Source organism: Dendroctonus ponderosae, unplaced genomic scaffold (genome assembly GCF_020466585.1).
Source record: "Dendroctonus ponderosae isolate FM_Combo_2020 unplaced genomic scaffold, Dpon_F_20191213v2 Dpon_F_20191213_5, whole genome shotgun sequence".
NCBI classification, from domain to species: domain Eukaryota; kingdom Metazoa; phylum Arthropoda; class Insecta; order Coleoptera; family Curculionidae; genus Dendroctonus; species Dendroctonus ponderosae.
Window position 1 is genome coordinate 7,021,888 of NW_026018715.1, and position 19,119 is coordinate 7,041,006.

The window sequence follows — 19,119 nt, forward strand, 5'->3', positions numbered from 1 at the left end:
TAACGAATGGTTAGAAAAGTATAAAGACTCTGACTACGAGTATGACACAGACGAAGATGTCCCAATGTTGTCGAAGAACAAGTTAAAACCAAATTGAATTATTTCAATTTCTTCGAATATATGAGCATTGATAATGGTATTCTTACAAGTGAAATGTTGACCGATGAGCAAATTATAGACTCCGTAACCTCATCTACAGCTTTAAGCGATAATGAGAAAGATGACGATTTAGGTGAAACGTATTCTACTGTAGACACTAATGCTGTTCCAACCATTTCTGAAATGACAAAAAAGTGTCAGAAACTCGGAATCTTCTACAATCACGCCAAGTTTCTAATCATATCTGGGAGTCCTTTTGTGATCTTGAAAACTACATAAATAACATCTATTTTGCAGTAGAAATGTACAAACAAAAATTGCAGACTTTATGAAGTAGATTTCAAATTGAATTTTGTTTATCTTTTTAGTCATACCTACTAACTTCTACTACTCTATGTAAAAATAACGAAATAAAATCCACCACGTGTTTTTGTATTATTATTATACTCCGGATATAACGAACCAGTTTTAGTTCATTTTTCAAGTTCGTTATATCCGGACTCAACTGTATACGCGTTTAGTGCATTTACGATATGACGATGAGAATTTTTAAACAAATAATACCGTTTAAAAGTGAACTTACTCTACTCTATCGTTGGGACAAACTGTAGAAGTAGCTTGAAAAATCCGCAAAAATATGGTTCTCATAACGCGCCCCTCACCTATAATTAATTAAGGCGACACATTCAACTTTTAATACTGCAAAGTCATCCAAGACATTTAAAGACCTCAAAGTCATGCTTGTTAAATGGCGATAGGTTTATTTAAACTGAGCAAAAACCAAAGAAAATCCCTAACAGGGATATTTTTTGGTAACTAATCTCAAACCATGGTGTTTAAAAATTGTACAAACATTATACTTTTCAGTTCTAAACGTTCTGGAAGTACTGCTAGGGGCCACAATAACCGGAATCTCCATCTACGTTTGCCTGGCCATTTCCCCCATGATCATCTCCGAAAAAACTGAAATTAACTTTGTTTTTGTGGTTTACGCGATATTTGGGGGAAACGTGATTATCAACTGGCTGATAGGGCTGAAAATTTGCCAGAAGTGCGTCAATCAAGCACACAAGTATGTTTGCAATCTTTACTAAAAACCACTGGGTAAAACGTGCTTGTTTTAGAAAAAGCACGAAGAGTCTGCTTTTGGTATGGTACTGTGCAGGCACCAATGCAGTCATAACACTCCTAATTATTGCAAATATGTCTCGAAAAGCCAACAAACACATAATCAAATCAATGAAAAATTCTATACAAGGTGGAATGAAGACTTACCTGAGCGATTTTGAATCAAAGGAAACTATCGATAGGATACAGTATGAGCTGGAATGTTGCGGGTTTGAGTCTTACAAGGACTGGTATGAAGTGGAGTGGATTGATGGAACAATAATAAACGCCAAATCTCCCTTAGTGGAAGAGTAATTTTTGCATTTTTTCACTGGCCTGAAAATGAAAATTCTCCTAACTTACAGGCTACGATTCGACCAATCCAAGCTTACAATGCCCATAGTTCCGTGGTCTTGTTGCAAAGTGGATTTTCCGTTGCAATGCCTGCACGATCCCCTGCAACAAGTCGGGTTTACGAATATTTGGGTGGACGAGCCAAATACGGTGTCCGATTCTCTTAACACCAAAGGATGCGTAGAAAAAATGAAAGCCCCGATCGGATGGGTGATTGATGGGTTCATAATGATAATCAGCGCAATAGTCTTCTTACATGTTCGTAAGGTCTTAATTCGCAAAACTTACGCTGTTATGATAACGTTTCTAGATTATCATAATATTGGCCTCAAGGATTTTATATACATCTTCCAGAAATGCGATTTTACTTTACGATCCTGAAGGCACATCTCCAGGCTGGGTCTTTGGGAGAGGCGATTGCGGTTATGCACGTGGAAAGACTTTGACGGAAATTATGGTTACAGTTGCAGAACTAATGTTACTCAATCCACAGTAAAATTGCCTCAATTGCAGGGAATTACTAATGAAATACTCGAACAAAGAATCATCGAACAGAAGCGCAAAGAAAGGCTGAAGGCTAAAGAAGAGGCCACTCCAAAGAAGTCCGGTCATTCAGAGTATACGACTAGTTCGAAAACCACAGGAATTGTTGAAAGGCTCAAAAAGAAAACACATAAAAAAGAAGACAAAGCGCATGAGGAGGAACCGAAGACAACATAAAAGCTCGTTGAAAACTTTTAAGAAATCTCCATAAATTTACATCACTTATACTAATGAATTTAAGAATAATAAATAATAACTATAACATGTGCTATTAACGTCAAAACAGCATCGATAAGATATTCAAATTTATTTGCACTATTAAACATTACATTTTCAAATATTTACAAAATTAAAAATAAATGCTTGGGATGATTTAGCCAACAAGAAAAACACATTCGAGAATTAAGATTCTTACGGTTGAGTTTTCAATAACAAATAGAAATGAATTGGACAGTAATGTTTTAATGCTAATGTCTATACCCATCGTTTTATACACTGATGTTTGCACTTTTAAATAAATTATAGAAGGGTGTAACAATTACCAAACTCTAGAGGGTTAATATTTTTTAAGAGTAGTGTTCAGCTCATTTATTCCTCCTTACTTACAGTATATAATGTCTTGAGTCACCGCACACATTTTCAACCCAAAGCTAGAAACAAAGTCAATAGTTAGTGGTACTCCTTGAATGTACTAATTTAACGACTTGTCTCCATGAAGATAATTAATTGCCGCATGAGCCAATTCAAAAAACAGAAATGCCGGTTTACAAACAAAACAACAATAACGCAATCTTTACAAATGTTTTAATCACTTACCATTTTACAAAATTTTGAAAAGTTTTATGGTTGCTTCTCTAACTCGTTCTTACACTTACCAGCAATGCCGGAAATTGCTTCACAAGCAGAATATTTCACATCTACGTCGCCGTCTTGATTCAGCTTATCTAATACTGGTTTGACCTAACAGAAAAAATCACATCAATAACTGAAGAACAAGATGTACTATGCAGTACATACCTGGGGTTGTATAACGGCTTGATCAAGTTGGGGTGCGATTTTCTGGAGGGTTTTCGCAACATTAAAGCGCACGTTTGCCACTTTGTCGGTTGCCATGCTCAAAACGGTTGGGAGTAACAGTCTTGTTGTAATGTCACTACCACAAGCTTCAGCTAAAACGTTGATGCAGAACAAGCAAGTCATTCTGAAAACAAAATTTAATTCAATTAAATCAGTAACAATGTTCCTTTTACTATTTCTAGTATCTTTAGTGGTTTCCCTACTAGTATTTTTTATCAATAGAAAAATATTTATTATATGTTTAGTGATGAAAAATTTGGTCCAACCCATATATTTTCAATTTCGATTTGCAAAAGCTTTTCTACATCTTTCCAATGAAGATAAATATGCCGCGGTTTTCGCATTAAACTTAATATCAAAGCAATTAATGTTTTCACTCATTGCAATTAAAGTTGTATGCTCGTTTCATCTTTATTGCCGACAAACATTTTCAACCAGTTTGTCAACTTTTCGCTATAACCAAAGTTAAAGATTTGTATTAAAAGATTAAGCCTTTCAAGTGCTTGAAAGTGTAAAGTTTTGGGGCGTTTTATGCCATCGTGGAGAAGAACTTCTTATTGACGTTTCGCAAGCACGAGTAGCTTGCATCTTCAAAGTGGTTCTGCGTCGAGCAAACCACCTCGTGCTTGCGAAACGCCAGGAAGTTCGAAAAAATCACGAGTTGAAGCGTTCGAATTTCGCTGTTACTAGAAAGCACCTTAATCGAAGTTAAGCATTGCTACCGGATTAAAAACACTTGTGCTTACACTACAATTTCGACATGTTTTGCTTACCTATACAAATAATTCTGGTCCCGGGACATGGCTAAAACTTTTGGAATAATTGTAGATTCTGCCCATTCGGCTCCAAATTGGTCGACCAATTTTCGCAGATTCAATGTGGCGGCCTCACGAATAGCAAAGACGTGATCCATAAGCCAGGTCATGCAAAGGGCGTTCAATTTTTCGTCAAAGAATTCTCGTCCTAAATAAATGCGATGAATACGCCATTCGGGTTAGTTTAGCGAAACCCTTACCCAGTTGTCCTGCCAACAATGGCATATACTCGATGATCGCCGATCTCACTCTCCATTTGGAATCTTCGGCTAATTCTACAATGGCCGGCAGTAATGACTGCGACAGCTGCTGAATACCAATTACCTAAAAAAATAAAATAAAGTTCAACAAATAAAAGAGTAGCCTGAACTATAAACCAAAATATAAATTATTGACTTTTGGCGTAATGATAAAAACACAATTTTATTAAAACCTTCAATGATATTGTTATCAAGGAACTTAAGCCATATACTTGTGGAAAAAGTAACAAAAAAAGAAAATTTGCTGCAAAACAGTAATTTAGTATTTCAAAAGTTAAAACTTCTCAACATGTAAATGTACAGGGTGTTTGGTAAGTCAAAGCATTCTTTCAAGAAGGTTATTACAAGCACTTTTTCCCACAAAAAAAAACATGAAATACGTTTTTCTAAGAACTGTTGTCATTAGAATTGGACAACGGAAAGATGTTTTCTTTCTAATTTCAACGATGTTTTATCGCGCAAGTAGTACCACCATAAAAAAGTCAACTCTAGATAGAAACAAAACCAAAATAATAATAGCAGCAAAATATATACGCTGACCGTGAGACACCCTGTCTATTCTACACGGCTTAGACACGTTAGATAGATAAAATATGTTTCGTATTGTTCTGTTTTGTTTGTTTTCTTTTACTTGGGAAGAACGCGCAAAAAATTAGTGCAGATTGTGTCTTTTCGACACCGCTTTAATTTCGATATTAGTAGAGGATAAAATGATAAAATTCCAAAGAAAACCCGCTTGAGATAATATGACCGAAAGCGTTAACAAATCTTGCAGTGACTAGCGCCCACCGAAAAAAAAATTAGGAACAAAAGTTTTAAAGCGTAATTTTACTAGTTTATTAATTGTGTAACTTTTTTACATTTTTTCAGCGTCTTATTCTTGGTGTTTGCCGATATCCGCATATTCTTCCTTGTTATCTTGGGCACAGTGTATATATACGTTTGATTTTCGTTAATGATCACTTTAATCCTTATCAAGGAATGCATCGACTCACCAAATAACCCCAGATATTCATGCAATTTTCTTAAAAATTGATTAGAAAATGTTTCGCAACATACCTCATTTACGCAATCCAAATTTGAAATAATATTTAATCGCACTTCAGGACATTCATCTTTCAACTGTGTTAAGAACAAAGGTAACAACTGCTCGATAGTGATGTGACGTCCCAAGATCGGGCTTAAGCCCATGATGACGGACGCTAAAGCCGATTTTACGTGCTGATTTGGGTCTGCAACCTGCAACAAATCGATGCTCAAATATTGATGAATCCGCACAGTCACCGCAAACTTACCAGCTCTTTCACACACGGCAAAATGTTTGTCATGATGATGTTCTCTTGATGAGCTTTGTCCAAATTTTGGCAGAAATCCTTCACTTTATTTGACGCAGCGGCTCTAACTTCGGCTTCGGTGTCCTTCAGCAAACTTTGGAAAGCCGGCACCAAATCGGTCCTGGTGATTTCTGGACCGACGGCCTTTTGGAGCTCAGTAAATTTGTCTGCAACCATGTATCGTACTCTCCAAGATGTGTCACCTGGAATTAAATGTACAGAATGAGCACAGTAGATGTATATAAGAAATTCAAAAAAGGTTTGAAAATGCTGAGGATACTTTTAAATGAGATTGAATAAAAGGCAACTTGTTATATTTATCACATCGGAAATTTTGTTAATTGTGTTTTTTTTGCTAATGTGGGATGTTTTTGAGAAAAGTTAATTCGAAAACTTAATTAGCTCCAAAAATTAAAAAAATGCGAATTATGGTTCGAATGAACTTTACTCAATCCCAATTAAAAACATCCATTCAAATCGATTCATTCTGATATTCACTTACTGGTGCATTGTCTTAAAGTGGGCATCACTAGCTGCTCGGCGTCTTCCTGCGATAGTAAAGTAGCAATGGTTACACTGGCTTCGACAGCCAGTAGCCGAACAGAGTCCTAAAGCAAGTCGAAAGTTACTATAAACCTCCATACCGGTGCGTCCATACCCATACCTGTTCATCCTGAGCCAGATTCACAAACATGGGAATCAAATCAGATTTCAAGTATTCTAACTCAAGTACTTGTGCAAATTCGCCCAATTTTGTGGCGGCAGCGCGGCGCACCATTGGAGTGTCGTCTTGACACAGCGCCTTGAAATGAGCCCTTAGGTCCGTTTTAACGTGGGCTGAAACTCGAGGATAACACGCCTAAAAAAAAACGATTGTTTACAATAAACCGTCAAAACGATTATATTATATGTCTTACAGCAAAAAGGCCACATCCAGATGTGCGAGATGTGAACCAATCCCCAGAGCTCAATCTTTCAACTAATGGCACAAAATGAGTCTCCAAATCCGCGGGACTGTGCTGTTGGGCCACTGCTCTTAATGATTCAACGGCTTTGTCACGCACCACCTAAATAAAGTGAAATTTACAAGCGAAATTCTAGAAACTCAGCATTAATCTTACGGTTTCTTCAACTGTAGCCAGGCTTTCCAAGGGCGGCAGCAAACAGTAAGCGTATTCAGGCCCTCCAACCAACGGAATAAACTGTCCCAGTTGCTCTGCAAGCGCCAGTAACACTTCGTCTTCATCGTATATAGTTTCAGTTAAAAAGGGAATCAACTCTATTCTGGTTCGTTCCAATCCCAAAGCCAGTGCGATGGTTGATAGCTTTTTAATTGAATTCAGACGTAACTGAAATCGCATTAAGTATATGTAGGATTGTATCAAGCGTGGTTAAAATGGTAGAAAAAGCGACATTTTTTACAATACAGACAAATCTCGCTCGTGAATGTATACACAATCCTTTGGCATTTAAAAGCAAACACCCTTGCAAAGTGGAAACAACTTTGCACAGAAAGATGTAATCGATTGATTGATCGACGCAGGTAAAGACTTGCCTAGAGTAGAGCAAATGCTACCATTAAAGTTTGCAATTCTAAAATGCTTAAATATATAAAATGTATTTGATTTTTTTTCTTATTGCTGAATATAAAAGAAAAATAGAAACACGATTTGATGCCGGACATACGTATCTACTGTCGCATATAAAATTACTTTGCTTGTTTGCATCTAACAACAATAACATGAGTTTTCCATCAAGAAGAACTAAATAACTTGATACCTTCGTGTTCTGACAGAAATATATTGTTAAAAGTATCTGATCCGTTTATATCTCCCATGTATATTTATATCATTAATTGTACACTTCTCTCAACTCAGCCACAAATTTCAACCTTTAACGTTTATTCGACAGTTCGATATAATTATCTCCAAAAAATTCGCAGCCATGGTGGCAATGGCAGAAAGGGTGAGGAAGACGAGAAAACCGTCTAAATGGTTGGTGAGACGAGAAACCGATGACGCATATTTGAACAGACTAATGTGTGATTGAATTATTAAAAATCCAATCCATTTCTATCATTTCGTCCGTAAAAAAAAGTAATTTAAAAAATTGGCCATAAAATACCCTTTGTATTAAAACGAAATATAAAACACGGAACAGCCATTTGTACACGGCTAACCATCCATAACATTGGGGTTCATAGCATCAGCTTACTTTAACATGATTTCTTATTAAAAAATACCTATCAAGATTCATGATTATTTTAAATTGTTTTTCTTGTATATTCTTTGTATAGGGTGAGCAAAATTGGCCGTTTTTATGGGTTAATTCGCAAACCCTTGTCAATGAACACTTCATTAAGAAACCGTTATGAGTGTTAATTTTTCCTTCGTTAATGTTTTTATGAGGATATTTTACAGGATGATACAGATAAATTGGAAATAGCATTATTACTATAAATATTTATAAAGTAAATACATTTTTAATAGATAAACATCTGCAACTAAACAAATAGCACGGAACGTCTCAAAAAAGTTACAAAATAAACTTGTGTTATGGAATGCAATGTTATGGTATATTTTTCTACCATTTAATAGCCATATTCTTCTCGAATTTAATCACATATGACACATAAATATTTTAATAGACGTTCTTGAAATAATTATAGATGTGGGAATTTTTTATTTAAAATTATCCCGTAGCTAAAAAGAGAAAAATAACTAAACCTTAGAATTGAAGTAAGCGATTTAAAAGTGAAAAACAAGTTAAACGTGAAACTTAGTAGCAAATATATCGTATTATTTCAAGAACTACTAAAAAATGTATGTATAAGGCTGCACTGGTAGCGTAATGGTATCAAAATATACAGAGTTACAGTTCACAAAATTCAAGTTTCTTCTTGTAACTTTTTTGAAAAACCCCGTATAAATTATGTGACATACTCTACAAATGATCATATATTAATGTTCATTTTTTAAATATTTTCAGTAATAAAGAAGCTAAAGAAGAAAGTTGAAATCAGCTTATTTACCGGATATCTCATAAACAAATCAATAAAGGAAAAATAAAAAGTGCCACTTTTCTTCTCTAAAAAAAACCCTTTAAAACAACTAATCTTGCCCGCCCCGTAGATTTATTCGACTCGCTATTAAACTGAATTCTAAGATTATGATGCATTTTCCTTGTACTTAATTTTTTATAAAGTGGAATGAACGTTTTCTGCGATTTCACTAAAAGCATTATGCTTTTTTACTGGAGCTCCGTAAACTTCGCTTTTATTGTCTCATAATTCGGGTTTTACATAGTTATAGAATGGTTTCTCAATTTAACCTTTTAACTACGCCTTTTTAAAGTCGACCACTGCTGAACTACAGCGAAATGTGTCATACGAATTAAAATATTAAATTAATCAGCGTTTACACCTAGTAACGAAAATGTATGCCACTTAAGAATTATCTATCTATCTAACTACTTCAAAAATAATTCATATAAAAAGTCAAGTAACTAAAATACTGTTAGAGAGCGTGTGACTTGCAGAAGTGGATGAAACAAGAATAGAAACTTACAATACAGAAAGCATAATAATATAAGAAAGCAGCCGATAAAGTGATAACAGCAAAATTTACAAAGAATATAGTTATGTTAAGTTACTAAAAATCGTACTAATCCAAAGCAAAAAATAACAATTAGGCGAAGAAATATACGATATTCGAGATAATTTCAAACTGTTCGATGTATTAAATGATGTATGTATTTGGACCAATGCAAATTCAAATGCAACTGGACCAATTTGTACATCTAATTTGACACAAATTAGGTGAAATTTTTAATATTTTGAAAACATCTTCTAAATAGGAACAAAATAATAACTAATGAACTAACCAGTGATTAGATACAGTAAAAATGGTAGAATTGTGAATAATTATTGAAAAATGTAAGTCAGAATACCCAGGAATTCTTACAAGTTGTGTATGTGTTTCTTTAATATACCTTTGGCAGATTTTGTATTCGCACCAAAATATATCTTTGTTATAAAAGAAAAACAAAAAAAATATATGTGGTAGGTATAAGAACGGGTCCCAGTCAGACAACGCGAAAATAAAAACATGGTTTATATTCACTCAGTTTTATCAACCAGTAACTTTCATCTTCGTATGTGCCTGAAATGTAATTTTTCCTCTCTAAGATAATTGTAAATAATTTAACTTACCAAATTTTAAAATAATCGGATAAACAACAAAAAAGTTATTAACGCCATTACATGAGCTAAAGCTCTTTAATGTCTTAGGATTAATACAAATAGGTCAATCGAAAGCATTGAAAAAACAACTAAAAAAATACGTTGTGCAATTAGAACCATGCGGTTGGGAGATTTTCATTTCAGTCTATAGGAAATACGATTTATATTAAACTTTGTTTTGGGATTTTGCGTGTTTGGTCGCTTTGTTTCAATGAAAAAATAGGATTATTTTTATTTCGATCAATAAATAAAATTTAAAAATTATTATTTAAGAGTTATGAATACAATTCGATTACTCTCAACAACTCAGTTTTTCAAATCCTTAATAGTATTCGAGAAAAAAGTAATATTATCCTTTGCCGATTATACAAATTTAGCATAAACTCTTTATTAACCACAGTAGTAGTATATTACGCGGTTATCATTTCTAGTTTTGTATGTATGTTATGTTTTAACCAAAAATTAGTCACTAATGTATGCTAATAAAGTATTTTTACCAGTTTTGTTTGAAACATGCACAATTATTGAGTACGTCTCGAAGATTATTTCCATAGAAAACGGTTGAATCACGATTTTAATAGAAATTCCTTCTTTACCTTACGCCCTTAAAGCATTAGTAGATTATTATAAAATGCCAGTTTGGAATATGAAAAACCGTAAATGGGACTAAGACCGGTAAATGCGGGAAAATTTAGCAATAAAAAATTTGAAAAAACCTACGTTCAAATTTCAACATTATTATTTTGAGGTGTTAATATTAACATTGGAGCAAAACCGACTTATAGCAATTTATCCGCTTGAAAACCGTAATAAACCCGTCATCAAGTATTATACCACAAATGCAGGGCAACAATCAAAATATAGAGCATTGCCCTTTAGGGCTCACAAATTCGATTCTAGGTAAAAAGGTATTTAGAGTTATACAAAGTAGTCAAGACTAGCAAAGTTTTACATTTTATCCAAACCTCAAACTGTAATATTTGTTAGTTTAATATGCAAAAAACAAGTATGTATTCATGCAATCCATTATACGTTAAACTACAAAAGTTGAGGGGTTATGAATGTTCAATTGAAGGTGGATGAACCCAGCGATGCCGAATAGCGTTACCCGCTAATAGACCCATTAGAATGAGCAGTTGCCGAACGGGTTACAAGGCAATTTGTACAATTTTGTATATGTTTGTTGTTACATTAAGCACACATTTAGAAAAATGACTAATATCAGTAATGACAAATGGTGAGTGGTCAGGGCGAAGCGATGACAGAACTGCAACGGATTTCGTAGTCAAACAAACAGTATTAAGCCAATTACCTGAACATCTTCATTTTTCAATTCATCTATCAATACTGCAATGGGATACAAAGAGTCGTCACCCGCAGAGTCGCTGGCTGCCATTGTAGACTGGAGTCCAGTGGAGATAGCGGATATCGTCGTTTTTACGTGATTTTATTAACTGCTTTAAACACCTAACAAAACTGGGGGCTCCCCGGGGAATTGAGAGGTCCGAAAGCTGATTGCAAATGGGGCGAACACCTACTTTCTAAATTTGAAAAGATCTACGGAAGCCAAACGAGCCTTGTTTTACGCTTTTTGACATATTAGCCTGATTAGAGGGCGCTTTCAAATCGACTTGACGTTTAACTCGAGGCGGGCGATTCAAATGCTGAACCACAAAACCGGGCAAGATTTTCAGAAACGCTTTATTTAAATCCTTATCTGCTTTGAACCAATATTGGATTAATAAAATCTGTAAACCACTCCGCATATTGTCCTGCTGTCTTTCTTGGAGGTTGCTGGTTCAGTGAAGAAAAAGTAAATCAACAATCTGCGGAAAAACTTGTCAACTACAAAACCATAGAAGCAAAATATGTATAGGCGGCCCTTAAAATATAAATACATTTTCCCAGCCACACATCTAATTATAAGTCAAAATAGTTAAAAACATTGCTAACTAACTAACTCACGACTTATTGCTCTCTCACTCATACACATGATATTAAAATGCAACATACCAAATCTCCCTTTGAATCATGTTCAGAGGTGTTCTGTGGGGCGATTTTTAAACATTTTAAACCCACACGATAAAGTGGAAACCTGTAGCCGGTAAAGTGACACACGTGTCAAAAATGGCAAGACCTAAATAAATAAACTTTTAATTTACTCATGTAAATGTTTACGCTTTATTTAATTCTTCATTAGTTGCTTCACATAGTAGTAATTGCTTCGTCCGCCCATATCAGGGGTTTCTGGTTGTATGGCAAAGCAAGGTAATTCAAGTCTTACAAGTCCAATTGACTCAACTTCAGGTAATTTTATAGAAACCACTTTAGAAGTTTTGCACGCAATTGCTTATTAGCCCTAACTTGACTTCAAAAGCACCAAAGAACTGTTCAACTGTAAGAACAAAAGCTCGAATAGTTAATAGTCTAAGATGAACATGCTGAATTTTGCTCAGTTAAATCCAGGAGGGTGCTTCTAGTTAGGGACTTAGGTGTGGGCGTCTTCTGGACACCAAATAGTGGGTTTATACAGAATTTAATTAAATAATGGTTCGGCTCTTAAAATGTAAGTGGTATAAGCGGTCCCATTAAAACTAACTAAAATTATGTATAAAACCACCGCAAAAACACTTTTGGATCAAATCAATTTTGCAACTAGTTGCGTTTCCCTCATTCATTCAACTTTGCTGGTTTATGATTTATTAACTTATTTTAATGCAAAAGGCAACGCAAGCCTTAAAGTCCAACTCAATTGCAAGTAATTTTGTAGAATCTGCTCTAAGAACAAAAGCTGGTTTAGGTAATCTAATAGATCTTCGAAAAATCTGAATTTTACTCAGTTAAATTCTGGATGGCTCTTCATATAATCAGCTGTGTATTTCAATGGGACGGTTTACGCAGCAGAAATTTAAGAACCCATTGAAACGAAGACTAAAATTGAATTCTATTTAAACTCACAATAAAAAAACACTTAGATCTAATAAATTTTGCAGCCAAATTGCTGAACAATTTTGCCTGTGCAAATTTTATTTTGTATTTAAATAGAAAATAAACAAAAAAAATTGTTTACCTGAAGTAACGAGAAAACCTTTTAAAAATTAAGGAATATGTCTGGTTTTGTTTGAACACACTTTAGAAATGTCCGGTATTGACCAAGCGAAATTTAAATTCGTTGACTAACTATTCCTTCTGCTTACCAAAAAAATTTAGATTGTGATGGGAAAAGCTATGCATATGTGAAATAATTAAATAATGTGATGTAATTGAACAAGTTGTGATTCCTTATTCTTAATAATAATACTCAATCTCTAGTTGATTATACCTAAATAATTGCTGTCGTAGGTGTAAATAATATAATGTTTGTTACCACCACTAGCAAGGTTTCGTTTTAATCTAGATAAGTGAACATGTCTACATTGTCTACTGATATTTGATTTGATGAGAAATATGTTGATTTTTTTACAGTAGCGATGCTTCGTCAGCTTGATCAATACGAGCCAGACCTCACTGTGCCCACAGCCACTAATATTGACAATATTATATCAGGAATTGCGAAAGATGAAAAGGAGATCTACGAGCAGGCTTTGATAAATTTCGTGGTCAAAGAGCACAAGACGTTTGATATATGTGAAACACAAGGTGCTACACAAGGTTGGTTTGATGGGGTCGAATTTAAAAGCTCACGTTCTTTGTTTGCGTTTTAGATGCGCAAAAACGGGAGCAGCTATGGAAAGCGCTGACAAATTTGGCTGCTAAAACTGATGATAATAATCTTCTGGTGGTAGTTTTTACAGTATTTCGAATTCTAAGCCGCGATAAACAGTCGGTCAGTAAACTTGCGACTCCCGAATGGATGGATTTAATGATCTCTCATATAGGTGAGTAGTTAGTTATGTAGTGTTATTCATGGTGTGGGTTCCTTGAATGAGATGTTTGTAGGAAACAACAAGGAATGAAAAACCCCACTTTAGGTTTTTTTCTGCATGGAACTTGTCGATTTGTTTGTATGTTTGCCTTTATTACCCTCCTCATTTACAAGTTTGGAAAGGGAGTACTGTAAATTTGGCACCATTTTTTTAGTTTTTCAGAAGTGTAGGTACCTAATATAATATTATTTTTTAAATTAATTTAAACACACTTTAGGAATTTACTTTGAATTATTCACAACGTACTGAACATGAACGGTTCAAGGCTGTTAGATAGTGTTCTAATTAGTAAATAGAAGCATTTTGCAAAATGATCGGTTTTACCTAAAAAATGTAAGTTAGCTAAATAAATACTTAAATGGTGCAATGAGATATGAGCAGTTCAAAGCTGTAAGAAAATATTAAAATAGATCGACGAGTTACCAAGCATATGAGTGTTCTACTATTTTCTAACAACGGCAAAAAGCGAAATGGAAATCCGCTCAATAAAATCGACAAACCTGCACAAGGAAATAGCACTAACGCGATAAAACCGCAACCCTGTTTGCTATCTGTCTCTAGAAAATAAACTGCCGTCCGGATCCAGACCGGTAAAATTCCCTAAAACCTCGATTTTTCTCGAAAAACTCGACGCAATTTAGTGGCATAAATTTAGAAGAAAAGCCAAAGTACGGAGTTGATGTACTAATCCTCTTTTGACATTTTTATCTTCTTCGTAAAATCTTGTAGCCCAACCAAACAAAAATCAGTTGATTCCAGCGGACAAATAAAAAGTTCTGGTAGTTTTCTTCAAGAATTCCTCACCTACCCAAAGCGGAACTCGGTTGCTTCATCAAATCATGAGACTTCACATAGGAACAAATTCACAACGGGTTTCATTAAAATCCATCGCATAATTCTCCCGATGTTAAAAAAATGTATAACTTTGACCATCAATAGTAGAGGAGCTGGACATTTTTTTTTAACAAAAGTTAGGTCACAGGGTTTTTATTTGAGCCAAAAAATGTCTTAGTGCTCTTTTGATACATTATCAAAGCTTACGGGACACCCAAGATAAGGCGCATAAAAAAAAGTTTCACATGTAACTTTTTTGAATCACCCCACAGAAACTGATTTCAAAATGTGACCTGCTTAAAACTCTATGTGTTAGAAAAATTATACTCTAAATACCCATTAGCTTTCGCGTGAGTTAAAGTCGCTCTATACTCTGTACGTAAAAAATAATTCCGAAAAAGTATCGTACCTATTTACAAAAAGATCTAAAGGCATCCATACCCTGAATGAGTATAGTCGTATAACCAAGTTTTTTATTACTTATTACTGTTTAGGGCTAAATAGTCAAACGTTTGAATACTCAGACGACACCTTATGTAAAATTGAAGAAGGGCAAAAAGTCGTGTGGAATGTTCTGTTTAATAGCAAGAAGCTAGTGAACGAATCACCGAACAATGGCCTCTTGGATAAACTCTTGGATCGAATGAGGTTTCCATAAAGCGTAGAGCAAAGATTAGCCCTATAAAGCTAATGCTATAATTTCAGTTTGTACGACAAAGTTCGCATTCCTGATGCTATCAAGTATTATGATGCACAGTTCATTTTCTATCTGACCACCAGTTCCACGGATGTCAGGCGCGTAGTCGAAGAATCCAACGGCTTACCGCTCCTGATTACCGTGCTGAAAGTGGTTCTTAAAGAAGCATCTGAAAGTGGTCCATCATCTTCTTTGCCTGTCGTTCTCGACAACCGAAAGGCCGACATCGCTTGCGAAAGCTTAAAAGCGCTCTTCAGCATCACATTAACATCGTCCGGGAGAGATGAGAAAGTAAAACAATATCGAGAGCTAGTCGACATTTTGCGAAGCTACCTGGTGGCATCTACGGCCAGTCTGGATAAAACCTGGCAGCTGAGGAGAAGTTGTATTAATATGCTGGTAAACATTCCCGCCAAATGTTACAGAAACCTCATCACTCCCGTGGCACAATCAACGTCGCTTCCCAAAAGTCTACAGTTTGAAAGCCATAACATGATCATTATACACGAGATACTGATGTTTTTGGAAGCGCATTTCATGGAGAAACTGCCAGTCACGAATCAATTGGAACAGTTTGCTCCAGTGCTCAGTGTTTTGCTCAAGGGAGTAACAACTCACAGGTGACTTACTTTGTTGTTTTTTACGGTTTTTAAGCGCAGAGAATTTTTCAATCATCGCATTTTACGTGAAAAGTAGAAACAATCCTTAAATGATGTTTGGTATGAAAACGTACGCAATTTAAAGTTCAATCCTGCAGTGAAAACTGAAGCATTGCATTTCAACCGACTCTTAAAATGTTCTTCGGTTTACATGCGTTAAATGATGTGCAGTATAGAAAAGTGCCCAATTTAAGTGTCTATTCTGCAACTAAAACTAGATCATCTAATAACAACGGGTTCTCTAAATATGCGCCAAAGACTAAAAGCAGTTCTTAGGATCCAGATTTTAATTTTTTGCATTTTCAGTGAACACCAGAAACATTCCTTAAATGATGTTTGGTGTAGGCGGAGTAAACTGCTTATTAAGGCTCTATCCCGCTATGAAAACTACAGTTTTGGAGCTTGCCCGGTTCTCAAAAATGAAGTTCATACTCAGAACGCTTTGCAAAACCGGCTTTATTATTGAATTGTGGCATTTTGCGTGAAAACTAGAAACATCTCTGACGTGATATTTCGCATAAAAAGGAGCCCTTTTAAAGGCTCTATTCAGCTCAACCGACTCTTAAAATATGCGCCAAATACTAAAAGCGATTTTCAAAACCCGCTTTAAAATTTAATTGTCGCATTTTGCGCGAAAACTAGAAGCATTCCGAAATTATGTTTATATGGAAATAATGCGCAATTCAAGAGCCAAATACAAAGAGCGGTTTTTATGTCCCGGTTTCATTTTAAATTCTTGTATTTTTCCTGACAACTAAAAATATTCCTTACATGATGAAGGTGTTGAATGATATGAAAACGCTCGCAATTTAAGGCTCTATCTCACAATCAGGACTAGAAATTTGCAGTTTAATCGACAGTACAAATTTGGGTCCAAACTAAGAGCGCCTGTCAAAACCCGCAGTAGTTTTGAATGTTTGTATTTTACGTGAAAACTAGAAAAATCCTCAAATGATGTTTACGTGAAAAAGTGCGCAATTTAAAACTCTGAAACTCAAAAACAATTAAAACTAGTACTTTGCAGCTTGACAGAGTCAAAATATACCCAAATACAAAGAGCGGTTTTTATAACCCGCTTTATTTTTTAATTTTAGAAAACTAGAAACATTCCTTAAATTATATTTGGCATGAAAACGTGCGCAATTTAAGGTTCTATCTCGCAATCAGAGCTAAAACTTTTCAGGTGAACCGACTGTAAAAGTTTGGGCCCAAACTAACAGCGGTTTTTAAAAACCCTCTTAATTTTTAATTTTTTGCTTTTTGCATGAAAACTAGAGAGATTCCTTAATGATATTTGGTGTGAAAACGTGCGCGATTTAAGGCTCTATCCTGCTGATGAATAGACAACTAGAACTAGAACAACTAGAAGAAATAGCTGAATGACAACTAGAACTTTCGAGCTCGTCCGATTCTTAAAATATGAGCCAAAAACTAAAATACACTAAACCCGCTTTATTTTTGAATTTTTTAATTTTGCATCAAAACTAGAAACATTTCTCAAATGATCTTTGATACGAAAACGTGCACAATTTAATGCTCTATACCGCAAAGAAAACTAGAACTATGCATCTTAACTGACCCTTAAAATTTATTAAAAGACTAAAAGCAGTTTTTAAAACCCGCTCTCGTTTGATATAGAAATGTGCGTTTTTAAAGGCTCTATCTCGCAATGAGCACTAGAACTTTGCAGCTTAACCGGTTCTCTAAATTTGAGCCAAATACTAAACGAGGTTCCTAATCTCTAAAGGCATAGGAGTGAAAATATACAGCTTTCAGGAGACCTCGAAGTTTATAACAGCGAATACTTCCAGAACGGTTTAATATATCACTAATACAAATCAGCTCCTTTTCGATAGCCCGCCTCAAGCACTGTTTTTCACTAATCAAGTTGGGTCGTTTTCATAAAACGCCCAGAAAATGCAATAGTAAAATATCGCTTTTTATTTGAAAGCGAATATTTTGTAACTGATAACATAAATAATAGTAACAATAACGTAAATGTGATGTAAAAATCAACTGCAACGCTCTCATTCGTCGGATTATACTCCGTTCTCATCTAAAAAAACACAGCAATCCAACTGTTTGTCCATTTCCTGCAGACCTATACGCAAGTACCTCCGAACGCAAATTTTGCCTCCACTCACCGAAATGGATAAACGCCCTGAAGAGACCGACACTATTAGAGGGCATCTTTGCAAACTATTAACCAGCCCTATAACGCAGCTGAGAGACTTGGCTGCCGAGTTGCTGTTTGTGTTGTGCAAATGCAACGTTAATCGCATGATAAAATATACGGGTTTTGGAAATGCCGCCGGCCTGTTGGCACAGAAGGGCTTACTGGGTATGCACGATCTGATTTATTAACACTCTAAGTGAACTGCAGGTTTTTATGTCTCTAGGCGGGAAGAAAGATGCAGCTGAAGCTGATTACAGTTCGGGAAGTGAAGATAGTGAGACTGAAGAATACACCGAACAGAGGCATTTGCTGAATCCTGTGCTGGGGTGCGTGGACAAGCCCCATCCTGATCCAATGGCTGGAATGAGTGATGAGCAGAAGGAATATGAAGCGGTCAAACTTGCTCAGCGTATTGACGAGTTGTCGAAATCGGGGATTATTCAGCCCTGCAGAGTGGGCTCTGATGGAAAACCGCAGCCGATTAAGCACATCCTGGAGCTGCAAGAGGGATTAACAGCGAACAATGACGACTCCAATAGTGAGTAACTCAAATTAACAGTCTCATCGAAATAATCCAGAAATAATAATGTGTTATATATTTACAATAAAGTGTATAGGATCATTGCTATTAAGTTGCAAATTTAGGCAATTTGGTTGCAATTCTAGAACGATGTTTCAGTGCGCTTGGAATAATATTAATAGTTTATTAAAGGAGTTTTAGTGTTAGTGTTATTATCCTTTTTGATTCTAGTTGATGTTTTTTATTTTAGTTTTTTTACTAACTGGTACTAGTCTATTGTAGAGCAGTATTATCATAACGCATGAAAAACGTATCAACAATAAATAAGATGTTCTGATGTACAAGTGTTATTCTATAAAATATATTTAGTGAAAGAAGTTTGCATTTCTGTATCTCATAGCCATTTAGCGCAAAATATATGGACACAAAGACACAATTCCTTTATTAAATTATCTGAGTTTTAGTACTTTGTCGAAGC

At 35.2% G+C, this 19,119-nt stretch overlaps 3 protein-coding genes across 10 annotated transcripts; 2 read left to right on the forward strand and 1 right to left on the reverse strand.

The window, feature by feature from the left end:
* Positions 1-820: 820 nt before the first annotated feature.
* LOC109539613 (photoreceptor outer segment membrane glycoprotein 2) lies at positions 821-2,365 on the forward strand. Its single transcript, XM_019907475.2, has 6 exons — positions 821-911; positions 967-1,171; positions 1,224-1,517; positions 1,572-1,818; positions 1,871-2,017; positions 2,074-2,365. The coding sequence occupies exons 1-6, from the start codon at positions 848-850 to the stop codon at positions 2,278-2,280; spliced, it is 1,164 nt and encodes a 387-aa protein (XP_019763034.2). The 5' UTR covers positions 821-847; the 3' UTR covers positions 2,281-2,365.
* Positions 2,366-2,367: 2 nt separating this feature from the next.
* LOC109539611 (serine/threonine-protein phosphatase 2A 65 kDa regulatory subunit A alpha isoform) lies at positions 2,368-11,466 on the reverse strand. Of its 2 annotated transcripts, none has more exons than XM_019907470.2 (12): positions 11,142-11,466; positions 6,711-6,938; positions 6,507-6,656; positions 6,254-6,448; positions 6,092-6,197; positions 5,551-5,792; positions 5,315-5,494; positions 4,196-4,319; positions 3,954-4,143; positions 3,121-3,304; positions 2,979-3,063; positions 2,368-2,753 (listed from the first exon to the last, which is right to left on the reverse strand). In XM_019907470.2, the coding sequence occupies exons 1-12, from the start codon at positions 11,223-11,225 to the stop codon at positions 2,743-2,745; spliced, it is 1,779 nt and encodes a 592-aa protein (XP_019763029.1). In that variant the 5' UTR covers positions 11,226-11,466; the 3' UTR covers positions 2,368-2,742. The 2 variants fall into 2 exon arrangements, with proteins under 2 accessions (XP_019763029.1, XP_019763028.1); XM_019907469.2 differs by having other exon boundaries at positions 2,920-3,063.
* Positions 11,467-11,914: 448 nt separating this feature from the next.
* LOC109539612 (synembryn-A) lies at positions 11,915-19,018 on the forward strand. Of its 7 annotated transcripts, none has more exons than XM_048666462.1 (8): positions 11,915-12,136; positions 13,295-13,480; positions 13,534-13,707; positions 15,084-15,237; positions 15,295-15,906; positions 18,045-18,286; positions 18,345-18,659; positions 18,892-19,018. In XM_048666462.1, exons 1-8 carry the CDS (start codon positions 12,085-12,087, stop codon positions 18,921-18,923), a joined length of 1,767 nt encoding a protein of 588 aa, XP_048522419.1. In that variant the 5' UTR covers positions 11,915-12,084; the 3' UTR covers positions 18,924-19,018. The 7 variants fall into 7 exon arrangements, with proteins under 7 accessions (XP_048522419.1, XP_048522420.1, XP_048522423.1 ...); XM_048666463.1 differs by having other exon boundaries at positions 13,298-13,480; XM_048666466.1 differs by having other exon boundaries at positions 13,298-13,468.
* The last annotated feature ends 101 nt before the right edge of the window (positions 19,019-19,119 follow it).